The sequence below is a fragment of the Oncorhynchus tshawytscha genome, unplaced genomic scaffold, assembly GCF_018296145.1.
Source record: "Oncorhynchus tshawytscha isolate Ot180627B unplaced genomic scaffold, Otsh_v2.0 Un_scaffold_16570_pilon_pilon, whole genome shotgun sequence".
Taxonomy (NCBI): domain Eukaryota; kingdom Metazoa; phylum Chordata; class Actinopteri; order Salmoniformes; family Salmonidae; genus Oncorhynchus; species Oncorhynchus tshawytscha.
In genome coordinates, this window is record NW_024609796.1 from 350803 (window position 1) to 372150 (window position 21348).

Genomic DNA, 21348 nt, shown 5'->3' on the forward strand with positions numbered 1-21348 from the left:
GCCACTGTGCAGTATAGCCACTGTGTAGTATAGTCACTGTGTAGTATAGTCACTGTGTAGTATAGTCACTGTGTAGCATAGCCACTGTGTAGCATAGCATAGCCACTGTGTAGTATAGCATAGCCACTGTGTAGTATAGGCATTGTGTAGTATAGGCACTGTGTAGTATAGCCACTGTGTAGTATAGCCACGGTGTAGTATAGCCACGGTGTAGTATAGTCACTGTGTAGTATAGTCACTGTGCAGTATAGCCACTGTGTAGTATAGCCACTGTGTAGTATAGCCACTGTGTAGTATAGACACTGTGTAGTATGGTCACTGTGTAGTATAGCATAGCCACTGTGTAGTATAGGCATTGTGTAGTATAGCCACTGTGTAGTATAGTCACTGTGTAGTATAGTCACTGTGTAGTATAGTCACTGTGTAGTATTGTCACTGTGTAGTATTGCCACTGTGCAGTATAGCATAGCCACAGTGTAGTATTGCCACTGTGTAGTATAGCCACTGTGTAGTATAGTCACTGTGTAGTATAGCCACTGTGTAGTATAGCCACTGTGTAGTATAGTCACTGTGTAGTATAGCCACTGTGTAGTATAGCCACTGTGTAGTATAGCCACTGTGTAGTATAGCCACTGTGTAGTATAGCCACTGTGTGTATAGCCACTGTGTAGTATAGCCACTGTGTAGTATAGCCACTGTGTAGTATAGCCACTGTGTAGTATAGTCACTGTGTAGTATAGCCACTGTGTAGTATAGTCACTGTACTGTCATGCAATAACTATATCTGTGGCCTTTAAAGTCTAATCTGACTAGCAATCTCAGCAATTATGAAACTGTAGTCTGATAGAATGCAGGATTTCTTCACAAATGGTATACATACTGTATATAGTCATTGTCTGATGAAAACCTTGTAACTACATGTTTTTCCAATTTAAATGGTTTTACATTTATTGAAAGTGGTATCTAACCTCAATGTACTCTGAACATTTCATGTCTTTAGAATGAAGAACATTCAAAATAGCTTCTAAATTGTCATAATTCTATATTTGTTGATGGAAAACCTGTTTTTTTCTTGTCTTTTCTCTTTGAAAAGTTGATGTTTTGGCGATTGAATGTTTGGGTCAGACTGCGATGATATGAGCTGCAGTAGCAGCAGAGCATCCTGGTTAAAAACCACCTGATGAAGCTAACACTCTGTTTCACTTCACAAGGAATAGTAAAGATGAGCGCAGTGGTCAGTCTGCTTTCACCCAGCTAGGAGCAGAGCACCTTACCTCATGAAAGAAGGCTGAAGCCAGGAACACTGCTGATTGGCCGAGCCACTTACTGACTCCACTCTTCAGCAGGGGCTTGTAGAAGTGGCTTTGGGAGAGAGAGAGGGAGCAACACAGGAGGAAGCATATCAAACACCTCATGGCAGCTACCAGCTCACAAATCCCCAATACATCCTCATTACATTTCTGCTCAGTATCAACCTCCATTCCACTGATTCCGTACCACTGAATCATTTATAGGATCTCAATGTTAACATACAGTATACTATGTATAGAATACATTGCATCTACTCACCGAAGGCACCATTTGTGTACTGGAATATTCCAGTTTTGCCAAAAGTATGTGATGGTCTCAGAGTTCCTGCAAGAAAGGGAACAGCCTCCTAGTCATGTGAAGTGATGTGTTTTACAGTGGTACATGCTATTGATATTTAACTTGTGTACATCTCAAATGATTACTTCTCCCTCTTAGTAACATACTGGCAATAAACAATGGAACATAAGAAAACAGACTGTATTCATTTCACCTACCACCAGTCTCTGTAAAACTCTCGGTCTCCAAATTGCAGGAGCTCAGCAATAAAGTTCAAGGACGAGTGGAAGAACCAGTAGAAGAATATCAACCAGAGGAGATGATTGGGCACCTGATGGGAGAGAGAAGACAGGGGAATAATACTGTGTCCAGGACAACATAAAACAACAGTAGAACAACGGAACGGCCCAATACAATGTTTATGTCATATCTCTCAAGGCCCAAGGTTACTATCAAGCATGTTACCATGACCGCATTACCCCGGTGTTCTCTTGTGTACTCACGGCTAGTCTGAGTAGACGCTCCATCATCATAGGCAGGTCCATATCCTACAGGATCAGGATCAGGATCAATGAAGAAAGAGAGATTGTATTGATAGAGAAAAATAGTCAAAAATGCTTTAGATGTAAATCATAAATGTACCAGTAATCCTACTTTACCTCCAATGGCTTCATAGAACTCTGAATAATGGGTATCATCCACTGGAGGCAAATAAGAGACCAATGAGGTGAATAAACAGCACAAATCATAAATAAAATGAGGTGCTTATTCTCAATAAATACATGTAGTCACTATACATAAGTCAATGTCAGGAGAAAACATACCTGCTGTGTTAATCCCACCAATAACTGGGTGAAGAACAGCTGGGAAGACAGATGATTTGTTTACTTAGCATTTCTCCTCTAAATCAAACAAAGATACTGTGTGTGTGTGTGTGTGTGTGTGTGTGTGTGTGTGTGTGTGTGTGTGTGTGTGTGCAGGAAAAACGCTGTCTGCCTTTTATCTTTGGATAAGTCTTAGGACCAGATCTCCACAGTCGACCAATAACCAAGCTAATCTTCTAATGGAGGTTCAGAGAAATTCACAATGAAACTTGACATTGTTAAATAATATACTTCTATTTGTTCTATCCATGTTTGCTGTAGATGACTGTGTCAGATCATATTGAAGAGAATAGATCTGATGTTTGCTGTAGATGACTGTGTCAGATTGTATTGAAGAGAATAGATCTGATGTTTGCTGTAGATGACTGTGTCAGATTGTATTGAAGAGAATAGATCTGATGTTTGCTGTAGATGACTGTGTCAGATTGTATTGAAGAGAATAGATCTGATGTTTGCTGTAGATGACTGTGTCAGATCGTATTGAAGAGAATAGATCTGATGTTTGCTGTAGATGACTGTGTCAGATTGTATTGAAGAGAATAGATCTGATGTTTGCTGTAGATGACTGTGTCAGATTGTATTGAAGAGAATAGATCTGATGTTTGCTGTAGATGACTGTGTCAGATTGTATTGAAGAGAATAGATCTGATGTTTGCTGTAGATGACTGTGTCTGAATAGATCTGATGTTTGCTGTAGATGACTGTGTCAGATTGTATTGCAGAAATAGATCTGATGTTTGCTGTAGATGACTGTGTCAGATTGTATTGAAGAGAATAGATCTGATGTTTGCTGTAGATGACTGTGTCAGATTGTATTGAAGAGAATAGATCTGATGTTTGCTGTAGATGACTGTGTCAGATTGTATTGAAGAGAATAGATCTGATGTTTGCTGTAGATGACTGTGTCAGATTGTATTGAAGAGAATAGATCTGATGTTTGCTGTAGATGACTGTGTCAGATTGTATTGAAGAGAATAGATCTGATGTTTGCTGTAGATGACTGTGTCAGATTGTATTGAAGAGAATAGATCTGATGTTTGCTGTAGATGACTGTGTCAGATTGTATTGAAGAGAATAGATCTGATGTTTGCTGTAGATGACTGTGTCAGATCGTATTGAAGAGAATAGATCTGATGTTTGCTGTAGATGACTGTGTCAGATTGTATTGAAGAGAATAGATCTGATGTTTGCTGTAGATGACTGTGTCAGATCGTATTGAAGAGAATAGATCTGATGTTTGCTGTAGATGACTGTGTCAGATCGTATTGAAGAGAATAGATCTGATGTTTGCTGTAGATGACTGTGTCAGATTGTATTGCAGAGAATAGATCTGATGTTTGCTGTAGATGACTGTCAGATCGTATTGCAGAGAATAGATCTGATGTTTGCTGTAGATGACTGTGTCAGATCGTATTGAAGAGAATAGATCTGATGTTTGCTGTAGATGACTGTGTCAGATCGTATTGCAGAGAATAGATCTGATGTTTGCTGTAGATGACTGTGTCAGATCGTATTGAAGAGAATAGATCTGATGTTTGCTGTAGATGACTGTGTCAGATCATATTGAAGAGAATAGATCTGATGTTTGCTGTAGATGACTGTCAGATTGTATTGCAGAGAATAGATCTGATGTTTGCTGTAGATGACTGTGTCAGATTGTATTGAAGAGAATAGATCTGATGTTTGCTGTAGATGACTGTGTCAGATTGTATTGCAGAGAATAGATCTGATGTTTGCTGTAGATGACTGTGTCAGATCGTATTGAAGAGAATAGATCTGATGTTTGCTGTAGATGACTGTGTCAGATTGTATTGCAGAGAATAGATCTGATGTTTGCTGTAGATGACTGTGTCAGATTGTATTGAAGAGAATAGATCTGATGTTTGCTGTAGATGACTGTGTCAGATCGTATTGAAGAGAATAGATCTGATGTTTGCTGTAGATGACTGTGTCAGATCGTATTGAAGAGAATAGATCTGATGTTTGCTGTAGATGACTGTGTCAGATCGTATTGAAGAGAATAGATCTGATGTTTGCTGTAGATGACTGTGTCAGATTGTATTGAAGAGAATAGATCTGATGTTTGCTGTAGATGACTGTGTCAGATCGTATTGAAGAGAATAGATCTGATGTTTGCTGTAGATGACTGTGTCAGATCGTATTGAAGAGAATAGATCTGATGTTTGCTGTAGATGACTGTGTCAGATCGTATTGAAGAGAATAGATCTGATGTTTGCTGTAGATGACTGTGTCAGATTGTATTGAAGAGAATAGATCTGATGTTTGCTGTAGATGACTGTGTCAGATCATATTGAAGAGAATAGATCTGATGTTTGCTGTAGATGACTGTGTCAGATCATATTGAAGAGAATAGATCTGATGTTTGCTGTAGATGACTGTGTCAGATCATATTGAAGAGAATCAGATGACTGTGTCAGATCGTATTGAAGAGAATAGATCTGATGTTTGCTGTAGATGACTGTGTCAGATTGTATTGAAGAGAATAGATCTGATGTTTGCTGTAGATGACTGTGTCAGATCATATTGAAGAGAATAGATCTGATGTTTGCTGTAGATGACTGTGTCAGATCGTATTGAAGAGAATAGATCTGATGTTTGCTGTAGATGACTGTGTCAGATCGTATTGAAGAGAATAGATCTGATGTTTGCTGTAGATGACTGTGTCAGATCATATTGAAGAGAATAGATCTGATGTTTGCTGTAGATGACTGTGTCAGATTGTATTGAAGAGAATAGATCTGATGTTTGCTGTCGATGACTGTGTCAGATCGTATTGAAGAGAATAGATCTGATGTTTGCTGTAGATGACTGTGTCAGATTGTATTGCAGAGAATAGATCTGATGTTTGCTGTAGATGACTGTGTCAGATTGTATTGAAGAGAATAGATCTGATGTTTGCTGTAGATGACTGTGTCAGATTGTATTGAAGAGAATAGATCTGATGTTTGCTGTATAGATGACTGTGTCAGATTGTATTGAAGAGAATAGATCTGATGTTTGCTGTAGATGACTGTGTCAGATTGTATTGAAGAGAATAGATCTGATGTTTGCTGTAGATGACTGTGTCAGATCGTATTGAAGAGAATAGATCTGATGTTTCTGTATCTCTATAATGTGCTCCTTCACATGGGGCTAAACAGGAAGTTGTACATCTTCTTTTATACCCATAGCGCAACATTGGGAAATAACCAGTAGGACAAAGCCGTGATAACATCAACTGTTCAATCTAGTTTACAGAGTATAAATCAGCGTATTAACAAACCAATGCAGAAAGGGTGATTGGGGACAGAACTCACCATCTCAAAAAGCCTCCTTAGCAGGAAGCTCATTCGAATCCGTGGAGACCGGGGGAAGTTTAATTCATAGCAGAGGGTTGGTGCAAAAACAAAATAATACAAATCTAAAAACACAAGAGAGATTAGTAAGAAAGAGGGGAGTGAGATAAATTAGAAAGAGAGAGACAGGAGAGAGAGAGAGAGAGGAGAGAGAGAAAGAGAAAAAGAGAGAGGGGAGAGAGAGAGCGAGAGAGAGAGCAAGAGGAGAGAAAGAGAGAGTATTATTATAGTCTGATATAGCTCCAGTAGCAGGCTACAGCAGGATAGGTTGAGGCAGCAGTGATAAGAGTGGGGTCTGCTACAGCAGGATAGGTTGAGGCAGCAGTGATAAGAGTGGGGTCTGCTACAGCAGGATAGGTTGAGGCAGCAGTGATAAGAGTGGGGTCTGCTACAGCAGGATAGGTTGAGGCAGCAGTGATAAGAGTGGGGTCTGCTACAGCAGGATAGGTTGAGGCAGCAGTGATAAGAGTGGGGTCTGCTACAGCAGGATAGATTGAGGCAGCAGTGATAAGAGTGGGGACTGCTACAGCAGGATAGATTGAGGCAGCAGTGATAAGAGTGGGGTCTGCTACAGCAGGATAGGTTGAGGCAGCAGTGATAAGAGTGGGGTCTGCTACAGCAGGATAGGTTGAGGCAGCAGTGATAAGAGTGGGGTCTGCTACAGCAGGATAGGTTGAGGCAGCAGTGATAAGAGTGAGGACTGCTACAGCAGGATAGGTTGAGGCAGCAGTGATAAGAGTGGGGTCTGCTACAGCAGGATAGGTTGAGGCAGCAGTGATAAGAGTGGGGTCTGCTACAGCAGGATAGGTTGAGGCAGCAGTGATAAGAGTGGGGACTGCTACAGCAGGATAGGTTGAGGCAGCAGTGATAAGAGTGGGGTCTGCTACAGCAGGACCTGGGTTCAAATACATGCATTTGACAATTTGTTATTTAAATAGGTTCTGTGTATTTGAGTATTTTCAAACACACCCGAAAACAAGTACTTAAAACAAATATTTTAATGGTTATTTGTAAAAACCAAATAGTCGACCAAATTGTATTTTAAAGTATTTTCTAATACTATTTCAGATACTATTTTCAAAAACATGGGTTAAATGCATGGGAGTTTATTTGAGTATCTCCAAATATATTCAAATATTCACTACTTGTTTTTTCAAAAAAAAAGTTATCTGAATACTTGTTTTGAAACGTTATTGAAATACCTGAAATTGTATTTGAACCCAGGTCTTGGTCTACCTGGGATGGAATGTCCAACCTCTACTGACCTCTGAGGGTGACATTTCCAGGATAGGAGACCTGATAATCCTGTCCACTTTCCCTAGACCGTGGTATAGAGGAACCTGTAGAGGAGAGTACTAGCCATGTTAAGTCAACAATTAAACATGTATGATTCTCACAGTCACAATCACTCTACTTAGAGAACAGCTTCTTGTGTACAGTCAACCAGCAGGTGGCAGTGCAGCAGTTAAGGAGCGATGTGTATTGTAGTATTATGTGTGTGTGTTAATGTTTATGTGTACATTTTCACCACCAGGAAAACGGTTTTCATTAAGGGTACATATACAAACACTCAGCATCGCTGCCTATGAAAAATTAGGTCACAGTTGCCATTTCCGTGGAGGCGAGTCAGAAATCTCATTAAGCCCTTTATTAGTAGTCAAAGGTCAGTGTAGAACCCAGGTGACACAAACTCTAGACAAAGCAACTCTGGAAGTCAAAGGTCAACGTAGAACCTACGGGCTTTAGCATGGGGCATAGAGGACTGTGGAGACTGAGGACTTACATGAGAGGGAGCGGGCCAGGCTACGGGCTTTAGCACGGGGCATAGAGGACTGTGGAGACTGAGGACTTACATGAGAGGGAGTGGGCCAGGCTACGGGCTTTAGCACGGGGCATAGAGGACTGTGGAGACTGAGGACTTACATGAGAGGGAGCGGGCCAGGCTACGGGCTTTAGCACGGGGCATAGAGGACTGTGGAGACTGAGGACTGTGGAGACTGAGGACTTACATGAGAGGGAGCGGGCCAGGCTACGGGCTTTAGCACGGGGCATAGAGGACTGTGGAGACTGAGGACTTACATGAGAGGGAGCGGGCGGGCCAGGCTACGGGCTTTAGCACGGGGCATAGAGGACTGTGGAGACTGAGGACTTACATGAGAGGGAGTGGGCCAGGCTACGCATAGAGGCTTTAGACTGAGGACTTACACGGGGCATAGAGGACTGTGGAGACTGAGGACTTACATGAGAGAGGGAGCGGGCTTTAGCACGGGGGGCCAGGCTACGGGCTTTAGCACGGGGCATAGAGGACTGTGGAGACTGAGGACTTACATGAGAGGGAGTGGGCCAGGCTACGGGCTTTAGCACGGGGCATAGAGGACTGTGGAGACTGAGGACTTACATGAGAGGGAGTGGGCCAGGCTACGGGCTTTAGCACGGGGCATAGAGGACTGTGGAGGAGGACTGAGGACTTGGAGACTGAGGACTTGGAGACTGAGGACTTACATGAGAGGGAGGGGGCCAGGCTACGGGCTTTAGACGGGGCATAGAGGACTGTGGAGGACTGAGAGGGAGGACTTACACGGGGCATAGAGGACTGTGGGAGGACTTACATGAGAGGGAGCGGGCCAGGCTACGGGCTTTAGCACGGGGCATAGAGGACTGTGGAGACTGAGGACTTACATGAGAGGGAGTGGGCCAGGCTACGGGCTTAGCACGGGGCATAGAGGACTGTGGAGACTGAGGACTTACATGAGAGGGAGTGGGCCAGGCTACGGGCTTTAGCACGGGGCATAGAGGACTGTGGAGACTGAGGACTTACATGAGAGGGGGCCAGGCTACGGGCTTTAGCACGGGGCATAGAGGCTGGAGACTGAGGACTTACATGAGAGGGAGTGGGCCAGGCTACGGGCTTTAGCACGGGGCATAGAGGACTGTGGAGACTGAGGACTTACATGAGAGGGAGTGGGCCAGGCTACGGGCTTTAGCTTTAGCACGGGGCATAGAGGACTGTGGAGACTGAGGACTTACATGAGAGGGAGCGGGAGGACGGGCTTTAGCACGGGGCATAGAGGACTGTGGAGACTGAGGACTTACATGAGAGGGAGCGGGCCAGGCTACGGGCTTTAGCACGGGGGGCAGAGAGGACTGTGGAGACTGAGGACTTACATGAGAGGGAGCGGGCCAGGCTACGGGCTTTAGCACGGGGCATAGAGGACTGTGGAGACTGAGGACTTACATGAGAGGGAGCGGGCCAGGCTACGGGCTTTAGCACGGGGCATAGAGGACTGTGGAGACTGAGGACTTACATGAGAGGGAGTGGGCCAGGCTACGGGCTTTAGCACGGGGCATAGAGGACTGTGGAGACTGAGGACTTACATGAGAGGGACCGGGCCAGGCTACGGGCTTTAGCATGGGGCATAGAGGACTGTGGAGACTGAGGACTTACATGAGAGGGAGTGGGCCAGGCTATGGGCTTTAGCACGGGGCATAGAGGACTGTGGAGACTGAGGACTTACATGAGAGGGACCGGGCCAGGCTACGGGCTTTAGCATGGCTCATCTCTCTACACCACTTGTTCACATCTTTGTAGGAGTAGAGCTTCAGGAAGAGGACGGTGTACACTCCCAGAGCAGATGCTCCACCCACTGAGGACAAGGACAATGTGCAATGTTAAATATCAGCAATATTTATGCAATATTTGCCGTTAGAATTCACAGTCAATCATATTCAGTGTTGTATGCACAACAGTACAATACATATTATCCATTAAATGGAGTTAATGATGTGGGTGTGGGTGGTTGTAAATGATCTTGATGTGTAGTAGCACAGTGTGTTATGTAGTATATTTAAGCAATAAGGCCTGAGGTGGTTTTGTATATGGCCAATATACCACGGCTAAGGGCTGTCCTTAGGCAGTGCCTGGATACAGCCTTTAGCCGTGGTATATTGGCCATATATAACAAACCCCCGAGGTGCCTTATTGCTATTATAAACTGGTTACCAACATAATTAGAACAGTAAAAATAGACGTTGTGTCATACCTGTGGTATACGGTCTGATATACCACGGCTGTCAGCCAATCAGAATTCAGGGCTCGAACCACACAGTTTATAATATAGTACAGTCAACTTGAGGTATTCAACATGCATATCACACTGTAGAACAGAAAAGAATGAAACCCTCTGATTCCCAGTTAGCGAAGACATTGTCTTTGATGTGTAGTTAACAAACAGGCCCTAACAAGAAGCTGAGGAATGCTGCCCACCTGGTTCTTACTGTCCTTCTCAGGGCTATCCATATATGTCAACAGTTACAACACTCACCATCCTCTCCTTGTCTATCACACAATATGAACGACTGGGAACACAAAGTCCACTCACTTTCAACCAACTACCAGCGCTACCGCCCGAGGTCCAGGGAAACCTGGCAAGGCCCCCAGGTCATTCTAACAGACTAGTACTGCTTTATCAACAGCGGCCATATGCTGCATGGAAATGGGCCGTGCTGGTTACCTAGTAGATGGCACGGGCACAGAGAGAGAAAGACAGAGACGGTCTCCCTCGCCAAGAGGAGCATCCGTGGCCCTCTCCCCTGACCTTGATGTATAAACAGTAGCTCTGCATGAGGTACACGAGACAGATGGTACATCTTTGTCCGTTCCCGTGGTGACGGCAGATGAGGAGAAAGAAAGACTTACAGGTAAGGAAGGATACTGTAGCTACGCAGTCAACGTCCAGGGAAAGATGATCTGATTTGTGAGAGGTAAAATGAAGATCTTAAAGACACTAAGACACAAGACCTTCCAAATCTCCTCTAAGAGGAATGATTACTAAAAACGAATGACTGTAGCTTCACCTTTGTCTTTATGCGTGTACAGATGTAGGATCTTAATTTGAGCCAGTTTGCTACAGTAGGAAAATAATCCTGCAGCAAAAGAAAATTATTATTATTATGTGGACATTTGTGTAGGTGTTGATCCATTTTTCATAAGGGAAAATCAAGTCTGAAATGCCAAAGTGGAAATGACAAACTTCAGAAATACACAAGTTATACATTTCCTTCATTGCAGGAAAATTCTCCAGCAAAAGGGTGAACAAACTAAGATCCTACATTTGTAAATATGAAACTGTGGGTATAGAACAACATCACAGACAGTTAATATCATCTTGTGGTTGTGGTCAGTTCAGGATAAGTTCTGAGACATGTGTAGCCATGAGAGGCTCAGTTAGCTGTTGTATGTCACCAGATGCCATGCTGGCTAGCAACCAGCTTGATGAAGACAGGCAGAGCTGACCTGACATTGACCTGTCTCTCAGCCACTCCTCTTTTGGCCTCATATCCACCTCACTCCTTACTTCCTCTCCCTGTGAGCCAACTGGGACTGATCAAACACTGCCCAACTGATTCCATTCAGATAAAATCACATACTTGGATAATATAATGCTACATTAACAACACATTAATGACCAACTAGATAATATAATAGTACATTAACTACACATTAATGACCAACTGGATAATATAATACTACATTAACTACACATTAATGACCAACTGGATAATATAATACTACATTAACTACACATTAATGACCAACTAGATAATATAATACTACATTAACTACACATTAATGACCAACTAGATAATATAATACTACATTAACTACACATTAATGACCAACTGGATAAAACACACAGAGATACACTAACTAAACTAATAGTGAAGACACACAGAGACACACTAACTAAACTAATAGTGAAGACACAGAGACACACTAACTAAACTAATAGTGAAGACACACAGAGACACACTAACTAAACTAATAGTGAAGACACACAGAGACACACTAACTAAACTAATAGTGAAGACACACAGAGACACACTAACTAAACTAATAGTGAAGACACACAGAGACACACTAACTAAACTAATAGTGAAGACACACAGAGACACACTAACTAAACTAATAGTGAAGACACACAGAGACACACTAACTAAACTAATAGTGAAGACACACAGAGACACACTAACTAAACTAATAGTGAAGACACACAGAGACACACTAACTAAACTAATAGTGAAGACACACAGAGACACACTAACTAAACTAATAGTGAAGACACACAGAGACACACTAACTAAACTAATAGTGAAGACACACAGAGACACACTAACTAAACTAATAGTGAAGACACACAGAGACACACTAACTAAACTAATAGTGAAGACACACAGAGACACACTAAAACTAAACTAAATAGTGAAGACACACAGAGACACACTAACTAAACTAATAGTGAAGACACACAGAGACACACTAACTAAACTAATAGTGAAGACACACAGAGACACACTAACTAAACTAATAGTGACACACAAGACACACTAACTAAACTAATAGTGAAGACACACAGAGACACACTAACTAAACTAATAGTGAAGACACACAGAGACACACTAACTAAACTAATAGTGAAGACACACAGAGACACACTAACTAAACTAATAGTGAAGACACACAGAGACACACTAACTAAACTAATAGTGAAGACACAGAGACACACTAACTAATAGTGAAGACACACAGAGACACACTAACTAAACTAATAGTGAAGACACAGAGACACACTAACTAAACTAATAGTGAAGACACACAGAGACACACTAACTAAACTAATAGTGAAGACACACAGAGACACACTAACTAAACTAATAGTGAAGACACACAGAGAGACACACTAACTAAACTAATAGTGAAGACACACAGAGACACACTAACTAAACTAATAGTGAAGACACACAGAGACACACTAACTAAACTAAAGAAGACACAGAGACACACTAACTAAACTAATAGTGAAGACACACAGAGACACACTAACTAAACTAATAGTGAAGACACAGAGACACACTAACTAAACTAATAGTGAAGACACACAGAGACACACTAACTAAACTAATAGTGAAGACACACAGAGACACACTAACTAAACTAATAGTGAAGACACACAGAGACACACTAACTAAACTAATAGTAGACACACTAACTAAACTGAAGACACACAGAGACACACTAACTAAACTAATAGTGAAGACACACAGAGACACACTAACTAAACTAATAGTGAAGACACACAGAGACACACTAACTAAACTAATAGTGAAGACACACAGAGACACACTAACTAAACTAATAGTGAAGAGACACACTAACTAAACTAATAGTGAAGACACACAGAGACACACTAACTAAACTAATAGTGAAGACACACAGAGACACACTAACTAAACTAATAGTGAAGACACTAACTAAAACTAATAGTGAAGACACACAGAGACACACTAACTAAACTAATAGTGAAGACACACAGAGACACACTAACTAAACTAATAGTGAAGACACACAGAGACACACTAACTAAACTAATAGTGAAGACACACAGAGACACACTAACTAAACTAATAGTGAAGACACACAGAGACACACTAACTAAACTAATAGTGAAGACACACAGAGACACACTAACTAAACTAATAGTGAAGACACACAGAGACACACTAACTAAACTAATAGTGAAGACACACAGAGACACACTAACTAAACTAATAGTGAAGACACACAGAGACACACTAACTAAACTAATAGTGAAGACACACAGAGACACACTAACTAAACTAATAGTGAAGACACACAGAGACACACTAACTAAACTAATAGTGAAGACACACAGAGACACACTAACTAAACTAATAGTGAAGACACACAGAGACACACTAACTAAACTAATAGTGAAGACACACTAACTAAACTAATAGTGAAGACACACAGAGACACACTAACTAAACTAATAGTGAAGACACACAGAGACACACTAACTAAACTAATAGTGAAGACACACAGAGACACACTAACTAAACTAATAGTGAAGACACACAGAGACACACTAACTAAACTAATAGTGAAGACACACAGAGACACACTAACTAAACTAATAGTGAAGACACACAGAGACACACTAACTAAACTAATAGTGAAGACACACAGAGACACACTAACTAAACTAATAGTGAAGACACACAGAGACACACTAACTAAACTAATAGTGAAGACACACTAACTAAACTAATAGTGAAGAGACACACTAACTAAACTAATAGTGAAGACACACAGAGACACACTAACTAAACTAATAGTGAAGAAGACTAAACAGTGAAGACACACAGAGACACACTAACTAAACTAATAGTGAAGACACACAGAGACACACTAACTAAACTAATAGTGAAGACACACAGAGACACACTAACTAAACTAATAGTGAAGACACACAGAGACACACTAACTAAACTAATAGTGAAGACACACAGAGACACACTAACTAAACTAATAGTGAAGACACACTAACTAAACAGAGACACACTAACTAAACTAATAGTGAAGACACACAGAGACACACTAACTAAACTAATAGTGAAGACACACAGAGACACACTAACTAAACTAATAGTGAAGACACACAGAGACACACTAACTAAACTAATAGTGAAGACACACAGAGACACACTAACTAAACTAATAGTGAAGACACACAGAGACACACTAACTAAACTAATAGTGAAGACACACAGAGACACACTAACTAAACTAATAGTGAAGACACACAGAGACACACTAACTAAACTAATAGTGAAGACACAGAGACACACTAACTAAACTAATAGTGAAGACACACAGAGACACACTAACTAAACTAATAGTGAAGACACACAGAGACACACTAACTAAACTAATAGTGAAGACACACAGAGACACACTAACTAAACTAATAGTGAAGACACACAGAGACACACTAACTAAACTAATAGTGAAGACACACAGAGACACACTAACTAAACTAATAGTGAAGACACACAGAGACACAATAACTAAACTAATAGTGAAGAAAAGGAGACACACTAACTAAACTAATAGTGAAGACACACAGAGACACACTAACTAAACTAATAGTGAAGACAGAGACACACTAACTAAACTAATAGTGAAGACAAAGAGACACACTAACTAAACTAATAGTGAAGACACAGAGACACACTAACTAAACTAATAGTGAAGACACACAGAGACACACTAACTAATCTAATAGTGAAGACACACAGAGACACACTAACTAAACTAATAGTGAAGACACACAGAGACACACTAACTAAACTAATAGTGAAGACACACAGAGACACACTAACTAAACAGTGAAGACACACAGAGACACACTAACTAAACTAATAGTGAAGACACACAGAGACACACTAACTAAACTAATAGTGAAGACACACAGAGACACACTAACTAAACTAATAGTGAAGACACACAGAGACACACTAACTAAACTAATAGTGAAGACACACAGAGACACACTAACTAAACTAATAGTGAAGACACACAGAGACACACTAACTAAACTAATAGTGAAGACACACAGAGACACACTAACTAAACTAATAGTGACACACAGAGACACACTAACTAAACTAATAGTGAAGACACACAGAGACACACTAACTAAACTAATAGTGAAGACACACAGAGACACACTAACTAAACTAATAGTGAAGACACACAGAGACACACTAACTAAACTAATAGTGAAGACACACAGAGACACACTAACTAAACTAATAGTGAAGACACACTAACTAAACAGAAGACACACACACTAACTAAACTAATAGTGAAGACACAGAGACACACTAACTAAACTAATAGTGAAGACACACAGAGACACACTAACTAAACTAATAGTGAAGACACACAGAGACACACTAACTAAACTAATAGTGAAGACACACAGAGACACACTAACTAAACTAATAGTGAAGACACACAGAGACACACTAACTAAACTAATAGTGAAGACTAACACAGAGACACACTAACTAAACTAATAGTGAAGACACACAGAGACACACTAACTAAACTAATAGTGAAGACACACAAGACACACTAACTAAACTAATAGTGAAGACACAGAGACACACTAACTAAACTAATAGTGAAGACACACAGAGACACACTAACTAAACTAATAGTGAAGACACACAGAGACACACTAACTAAACTAATAGTGAAGACACACAGAGACACACTAACTAAACTAATAGTGAAGACACACAGAGACACACTAACTAAACTAATAGTGAAGACACACAGAGACACACTAACTAAACTAATAGTGAAGACACACAGAGACACACTAACTAAACTAATAGTGAAGACACACAGAGACACACTAACTAAACTAATAGTGAAGACACACAGAGACACACTAACTAAACTAATAGTGAAGACACACAGAGACACACTAACTAAACTAATAGTGAAGACACACAGAGACACACTAACTAAACTAATAGTGAAGACACACAGAGACACACTAACTAAACTAATAGTGAAGACACACAGAGACACACTAACTAAACTAATAGTGAAGACACACAGAGACACACTAACTAAACTAATAGTGAAGACACACAGAGACACACTAACTAAACTAATAGTGAAGAGAGACACACTAACACAGAGACACACTAACTAAACTAATAGTGAAGACACACAGAGACACACTAACTAAACTAATAGTGAAGACACACAGAGACACACTAACTAAACTAATAGTGAAGACACACAGAGACACACTAACTAAACTAATAGTGAAGACACACAGAGACACACTAACTAAACTAATAGTGAAGACACACAGAGACACACTAACTAAACTAATAGTGAAGACACACAGAGACACACTAACTAAACTAATAGTGAAGACACACAGAGACACACTAACTAAACTAATAGTGAAGACACACAGAGACACACTAACTAAACTAATAGTGAAGACACACAGAGACACACTAACTAAACTAATAGTGAAGACACACAGAGACACACTAACTAAACTAATAGTGAAGACACACAGAGACACACTAACTAAACTAATAGTGAAGACACACAGAGACACACTAACTAAACTAATAGTGAAGACACACAGAGACACACTAACTAAACTAATAGTGAAGACACACAGAGACACACTAACTAAACTAATAGTGAAGACACACAGAGACACACTAACTAAACTAATAGTGAAGTGAACTAACTAAACTAATAGTGAAGAGACACACTAACTAAACTAATAGTGAAGACACACAGAGACACACTAACTAAACTAATAGTGAAGACACACAGAGACACACTAACTAAACTAATAGTGAAGACACACAGAGACACACTAACTAAACTAATAGTGAAGACACACAGAGACACACACTAAACTAATAGTAAACTAATAGTGAAGACACACAGAGACACACTAACTAAACTAATAGTGAAGACACACAGAGACACACTAACTAAACTAATAGTGAAGACACACAGAGACACACTAACTAAACTAATAGTGAAGAAGACACACAGAGACACACTAACTAAACTAATAGTGAAGACACACAGAGACACACTAACTAAACTAATAGTGAAGACACACAGAGACACACTAACTAAACTAATAGTGAAGACTAACTAAACAGTGAAGACACACTAACTAAACTAATAGTGAAGACACACAGAGACACACTAACTAAACTAATAGTGAAGACACACAGAGACACACTAACTAAACTAATAGTGAAGACACACAGAGACACACTAACTAAACTAATAGTGAAGACACACAGAGACACACTAACTAAACTAATAGTGAAGACACACAGAGACACACTAACTAAACTAATAGTGAAGACACACAGAGACACACTAACTAAACTAATAGTGAAGACACACAGAGACACACTAACTAAACTAATAGTGAAGACACACAGAGACACACTAACTAAACTAATAGTGAAGACACACAGAGACACACTAACTAAACTAATAGTGAAGACACACAGAGACACACTAACTAAACTAATAGTGAAGACACACAGAGACACACTAACTAAACTAATAGTGAAGACACACAGAGACACACTAACTAAACTAATAGTGAAGACTAACTAAACAGAGACACACTAACTAAACTAATAGTGAAGACACACAGAGACACACTAACTAAACTAATAGTGAAGACACACAGAGACACACTAACTAAACTAATAGTGAAGACACACAGAGACACACTAACTAAACTAATAGTGAAGACACACAGAGACACACTAACTAAACACAGAGACACACTAACTAAACTAATAGTGAAGACACACAGAGACACACTAACTAAACTAATAGTGAAGACACACAGAGACACACTAACTAAACTAATAGTGAAGACACACAGAGACACACTAACTAAACTAATAGTGAAGACACACAGAGACACACTAACTAAACTAATAGTGAAGAAGACACACTAACTAAACACACAGAGACACACTAACTAAACTAATAGTGAAGACACAGAGACACACTAACTAAACTAATAGTGAAAGACACAGAGACACACTAACTAAACTAATAGTGAAGAAGACACACACAGAACTAACTAAACTAATAGTGAAGACACACAGAGACACACTAACTAAACTAATAGTGAAGACACACTAACTAAACACAGAGACACACTAACTAAACTAATAGTGAAGACACACAGAGACACACTAACTAAACTAATAGTGAAGACACACAGAGACACACTAACTAAACTAATAGTGAAGACACACAGAGACACACTAACTAAACTAATAGTGAAGTGAAGACACACTAACTAAACACACAGAGACACACTAACTAAACTAATAGTGAAGACACACAGAGACACACTAACTAAACTAATAGTGAAGACACACAGAGACACACTAACTAAACTAATAGTGAAGACACACAGAGACACACTAACTAAACTAATAGTGAAGACACACAGAGACACACTAACTAAACTAATAGTGAAGACACACAGAGACACACTAACTAAACTAATAGTGAAGACACACAGAGACACACTAACTAAACTAATAGTGAAGACACACAGAGACACACTAACTAAACTAATAGTGAAGACACACAGAGACACTAACTAAACTAATAGTGAAGACACACAGAACACACTAACTAAACTAATAGTAGTGAAGACACACAGAGACACACTAACTAAACTAATAGTGAAGACACACAGAGACACACTAACTAAACTAATAGTGAAGACACACAGAGACACACTAACTAAACTAATAGTGAAGACACACAGAGACACACTAACTAAACTAATAGTGAAGACACACAGAGACACACTAACTAAACTAATAGTGAAGACACACAGAGACACACTAACTAAACTAATAGTGAAGACACACAGAGACACACTAACTAAACTAATAGTGAAGACACACAGAGACACACTAACTAAACTAATAGTGAAGACACACAGAGACACACTAACTAAACTAATAGTGAAGACACACAGAGACACACTAACTAAACTAATAGTGAAGACACACAGAGACACACTAACTAAACTAATAGTGAAGACACACAGAGACACACTAACTAAACTAATAGTGAAGACACACAGAGACACACAGAGACACACTAACTAAACTAATAGTGAAGACACACAGAGACACACTAACTAAACTAATAGTGAAGACACACAGAGACACACTAACTAAACTAATAGTGAAGACACACAGAGACACACTAACTAAACTAATAGTGAAGAAGACACTAAACAGAGACACACTAACTAAACTAATAGTGAAGACACACAGAGACACACTAACTAAACTAATAGTAAACTAAATAGTGAAGACACACAGAGACACACTAACTAAACTAATAGTGAAGACACACAGAGACACACTAACTAAACTAATAGTGAAGACACACAGAGACACACTAACTAAACTAATAGTGAAGACACAGAGACACACTAACTAAACTAATAGTGAAGACACACAGAGACACACTAACTAAACTAATAGTGAAGACTAACTAACAGAGACACACTAACTAAACTAATAGTGAAGACACAGAGACACACTAACTAAACTAATAGTGAAGAGACACACTAACTAAACTAATAGTGAAGACACACAGAGACACACTAACTAAACTAATAGTGAAGACTAACTAACTAAACTAATAGTGAAGACACACAGAGACACACTAACTAAACTAATAGTGAAGACACACAGAGACACACTAACTAAACTAATAGTGAAGACACACAGAGACACACTAACTAAACTAATAGTGAAGACACACAGAGACACACTAACTAAACTAATAGTGAAGACACACAGAGACACACTAACTAAACTAATAGTGAAGACACACAGAGACACACTAACTAAACTAATAGTGAAGACACACAGAGACACACTAACTAAACTAATAGTGAAGACACAGAGACACACTAACTAAACTAATAGTGAAGACACACAGAGACACACTAACTAAACTAATAGTGAAGACACACAGAGACACACTAACTAAACACACTAACTAAACTAATAGTGAAGACACACAGAGACACACTAACTAAACTAATAGTGAAGACACACAGAGACACACTAACTAAACTAATAGTGAAGACACACAGAGACACACTAACTAAACTAATAGTGAAGACACTAACTAAACAGAGACACACTAACTAAACTAATAGTGAAGACACACAGAGACACACTAACTAAACTAATAGTGAAGACACACAGAGACACACTAACTAAACTAATAGTGAAGACACACAGAGACACACTAACTAAACTAATAGTGAAGACACACAGAGACACACTAACTAAACTAATAGTGAAGACACACAGAGACACACTAACTAAACTAATAGTGAAGACACACTAACTAAACACACAGAGACACACTAACTAAACTAATAGTGAAGACACACAGAGACACACTAACTAAACTAATAGTGAAGACACACAGAGACACACTAACTAAACTAATAGTGAAGACACACAGAGACACACTAACTAAACTAATAGTGAAGACACAGAGACACACTAACTAAACTAATAGTGAAGACACACAGAGACACACTAACTAAACTAATAGTGAAGACACACAGAGACACACTAACTAAACTAATAGTGAAGACACACAGAGACACACTAACTAAACTAATAGTGAAGACACACAGAGACACACTAACTAAACTAATAGTGAAGACACACAGAGACACACTAACTAAACTAATAGTGAAGACACACAGAGACACACTAACTAAACTAATAGTGAAGACACACAGAGACACTAACTAAACTAACTGAAAACTAATAGTGAAGACACACAGAGACACACTAACTAAACTAATAGTGAAGACACACAAGACACACTAACTAAACTAATACACAGAGACACACTAACTAAACTAATAGTGAAGACACACAGAGACACACTAACTAAACTAATAGTGAAGACACACAGAGACACACTAACTAAACTAATAGTGAAGACACACAGAGACACACTAACTAAACTAATAGTGAAGACACACAGAGACACACTAACTAAA

General features: G+C 39.7%; 1 protein-coding gene across 3 annotated transcripts in view; it reads right to left on the minus strand.

The window, feature by feature from the left end:
• The window catches only part of dgat1b (diacylglycerol O-acyltransferase 1b), a 51378-nt gene that overhangs the window by 3641 nt on the left and 26389 nt on the right, over nucleotides 1-21348 (minus strand). For 2 of the 3 annotated variants that reach the window (XM_042318242.1, XM_042318240.1), the window contains exons 7-16: nucleotides 10524-10574; nucleotides 9343-9471; nucleotides 7093-7167; nucleotides 5789-5892; nucleotides 2412-2450; nucleotides 2247-2288; nucleotides 2091-2135; nucleotides 1806-1918; nucleotides 1570-1635; nucleotides 1275-1362 (exon numbers count right to left, since the gene is read on the minus strand). In XM_042318242.1, coding sequence (XP_042174176.1) covers nucleotides 1275-1362; nucleotides 1570-1635; nucleotides 1806-1918; nucleotides 2091-2135; nucleotides 2247-2288; nucleotides 2412-2450; nucleotides 5789-5892; nucleotides 7093-7167; nucleotides 9343-9471; nucleotides 10524-10574 — 752 coding nt within the window. The remainder of the gene's footprint in view (nucleotides 1-1274; nucleotides 1363-1569; nucleotides 1636-1805; nucleotides 1919-2090; nucleotides 2136-2246; nucleotides 2289-2411; nucleotides 2451-5788; nucleotides 5893-7092; nucleotides 7168-9342; nucleotides 9472-10523; nucleotides 10575-21348) is intronic. The other variant, XM_042318241.1, reaches the window with a different exon arrangement.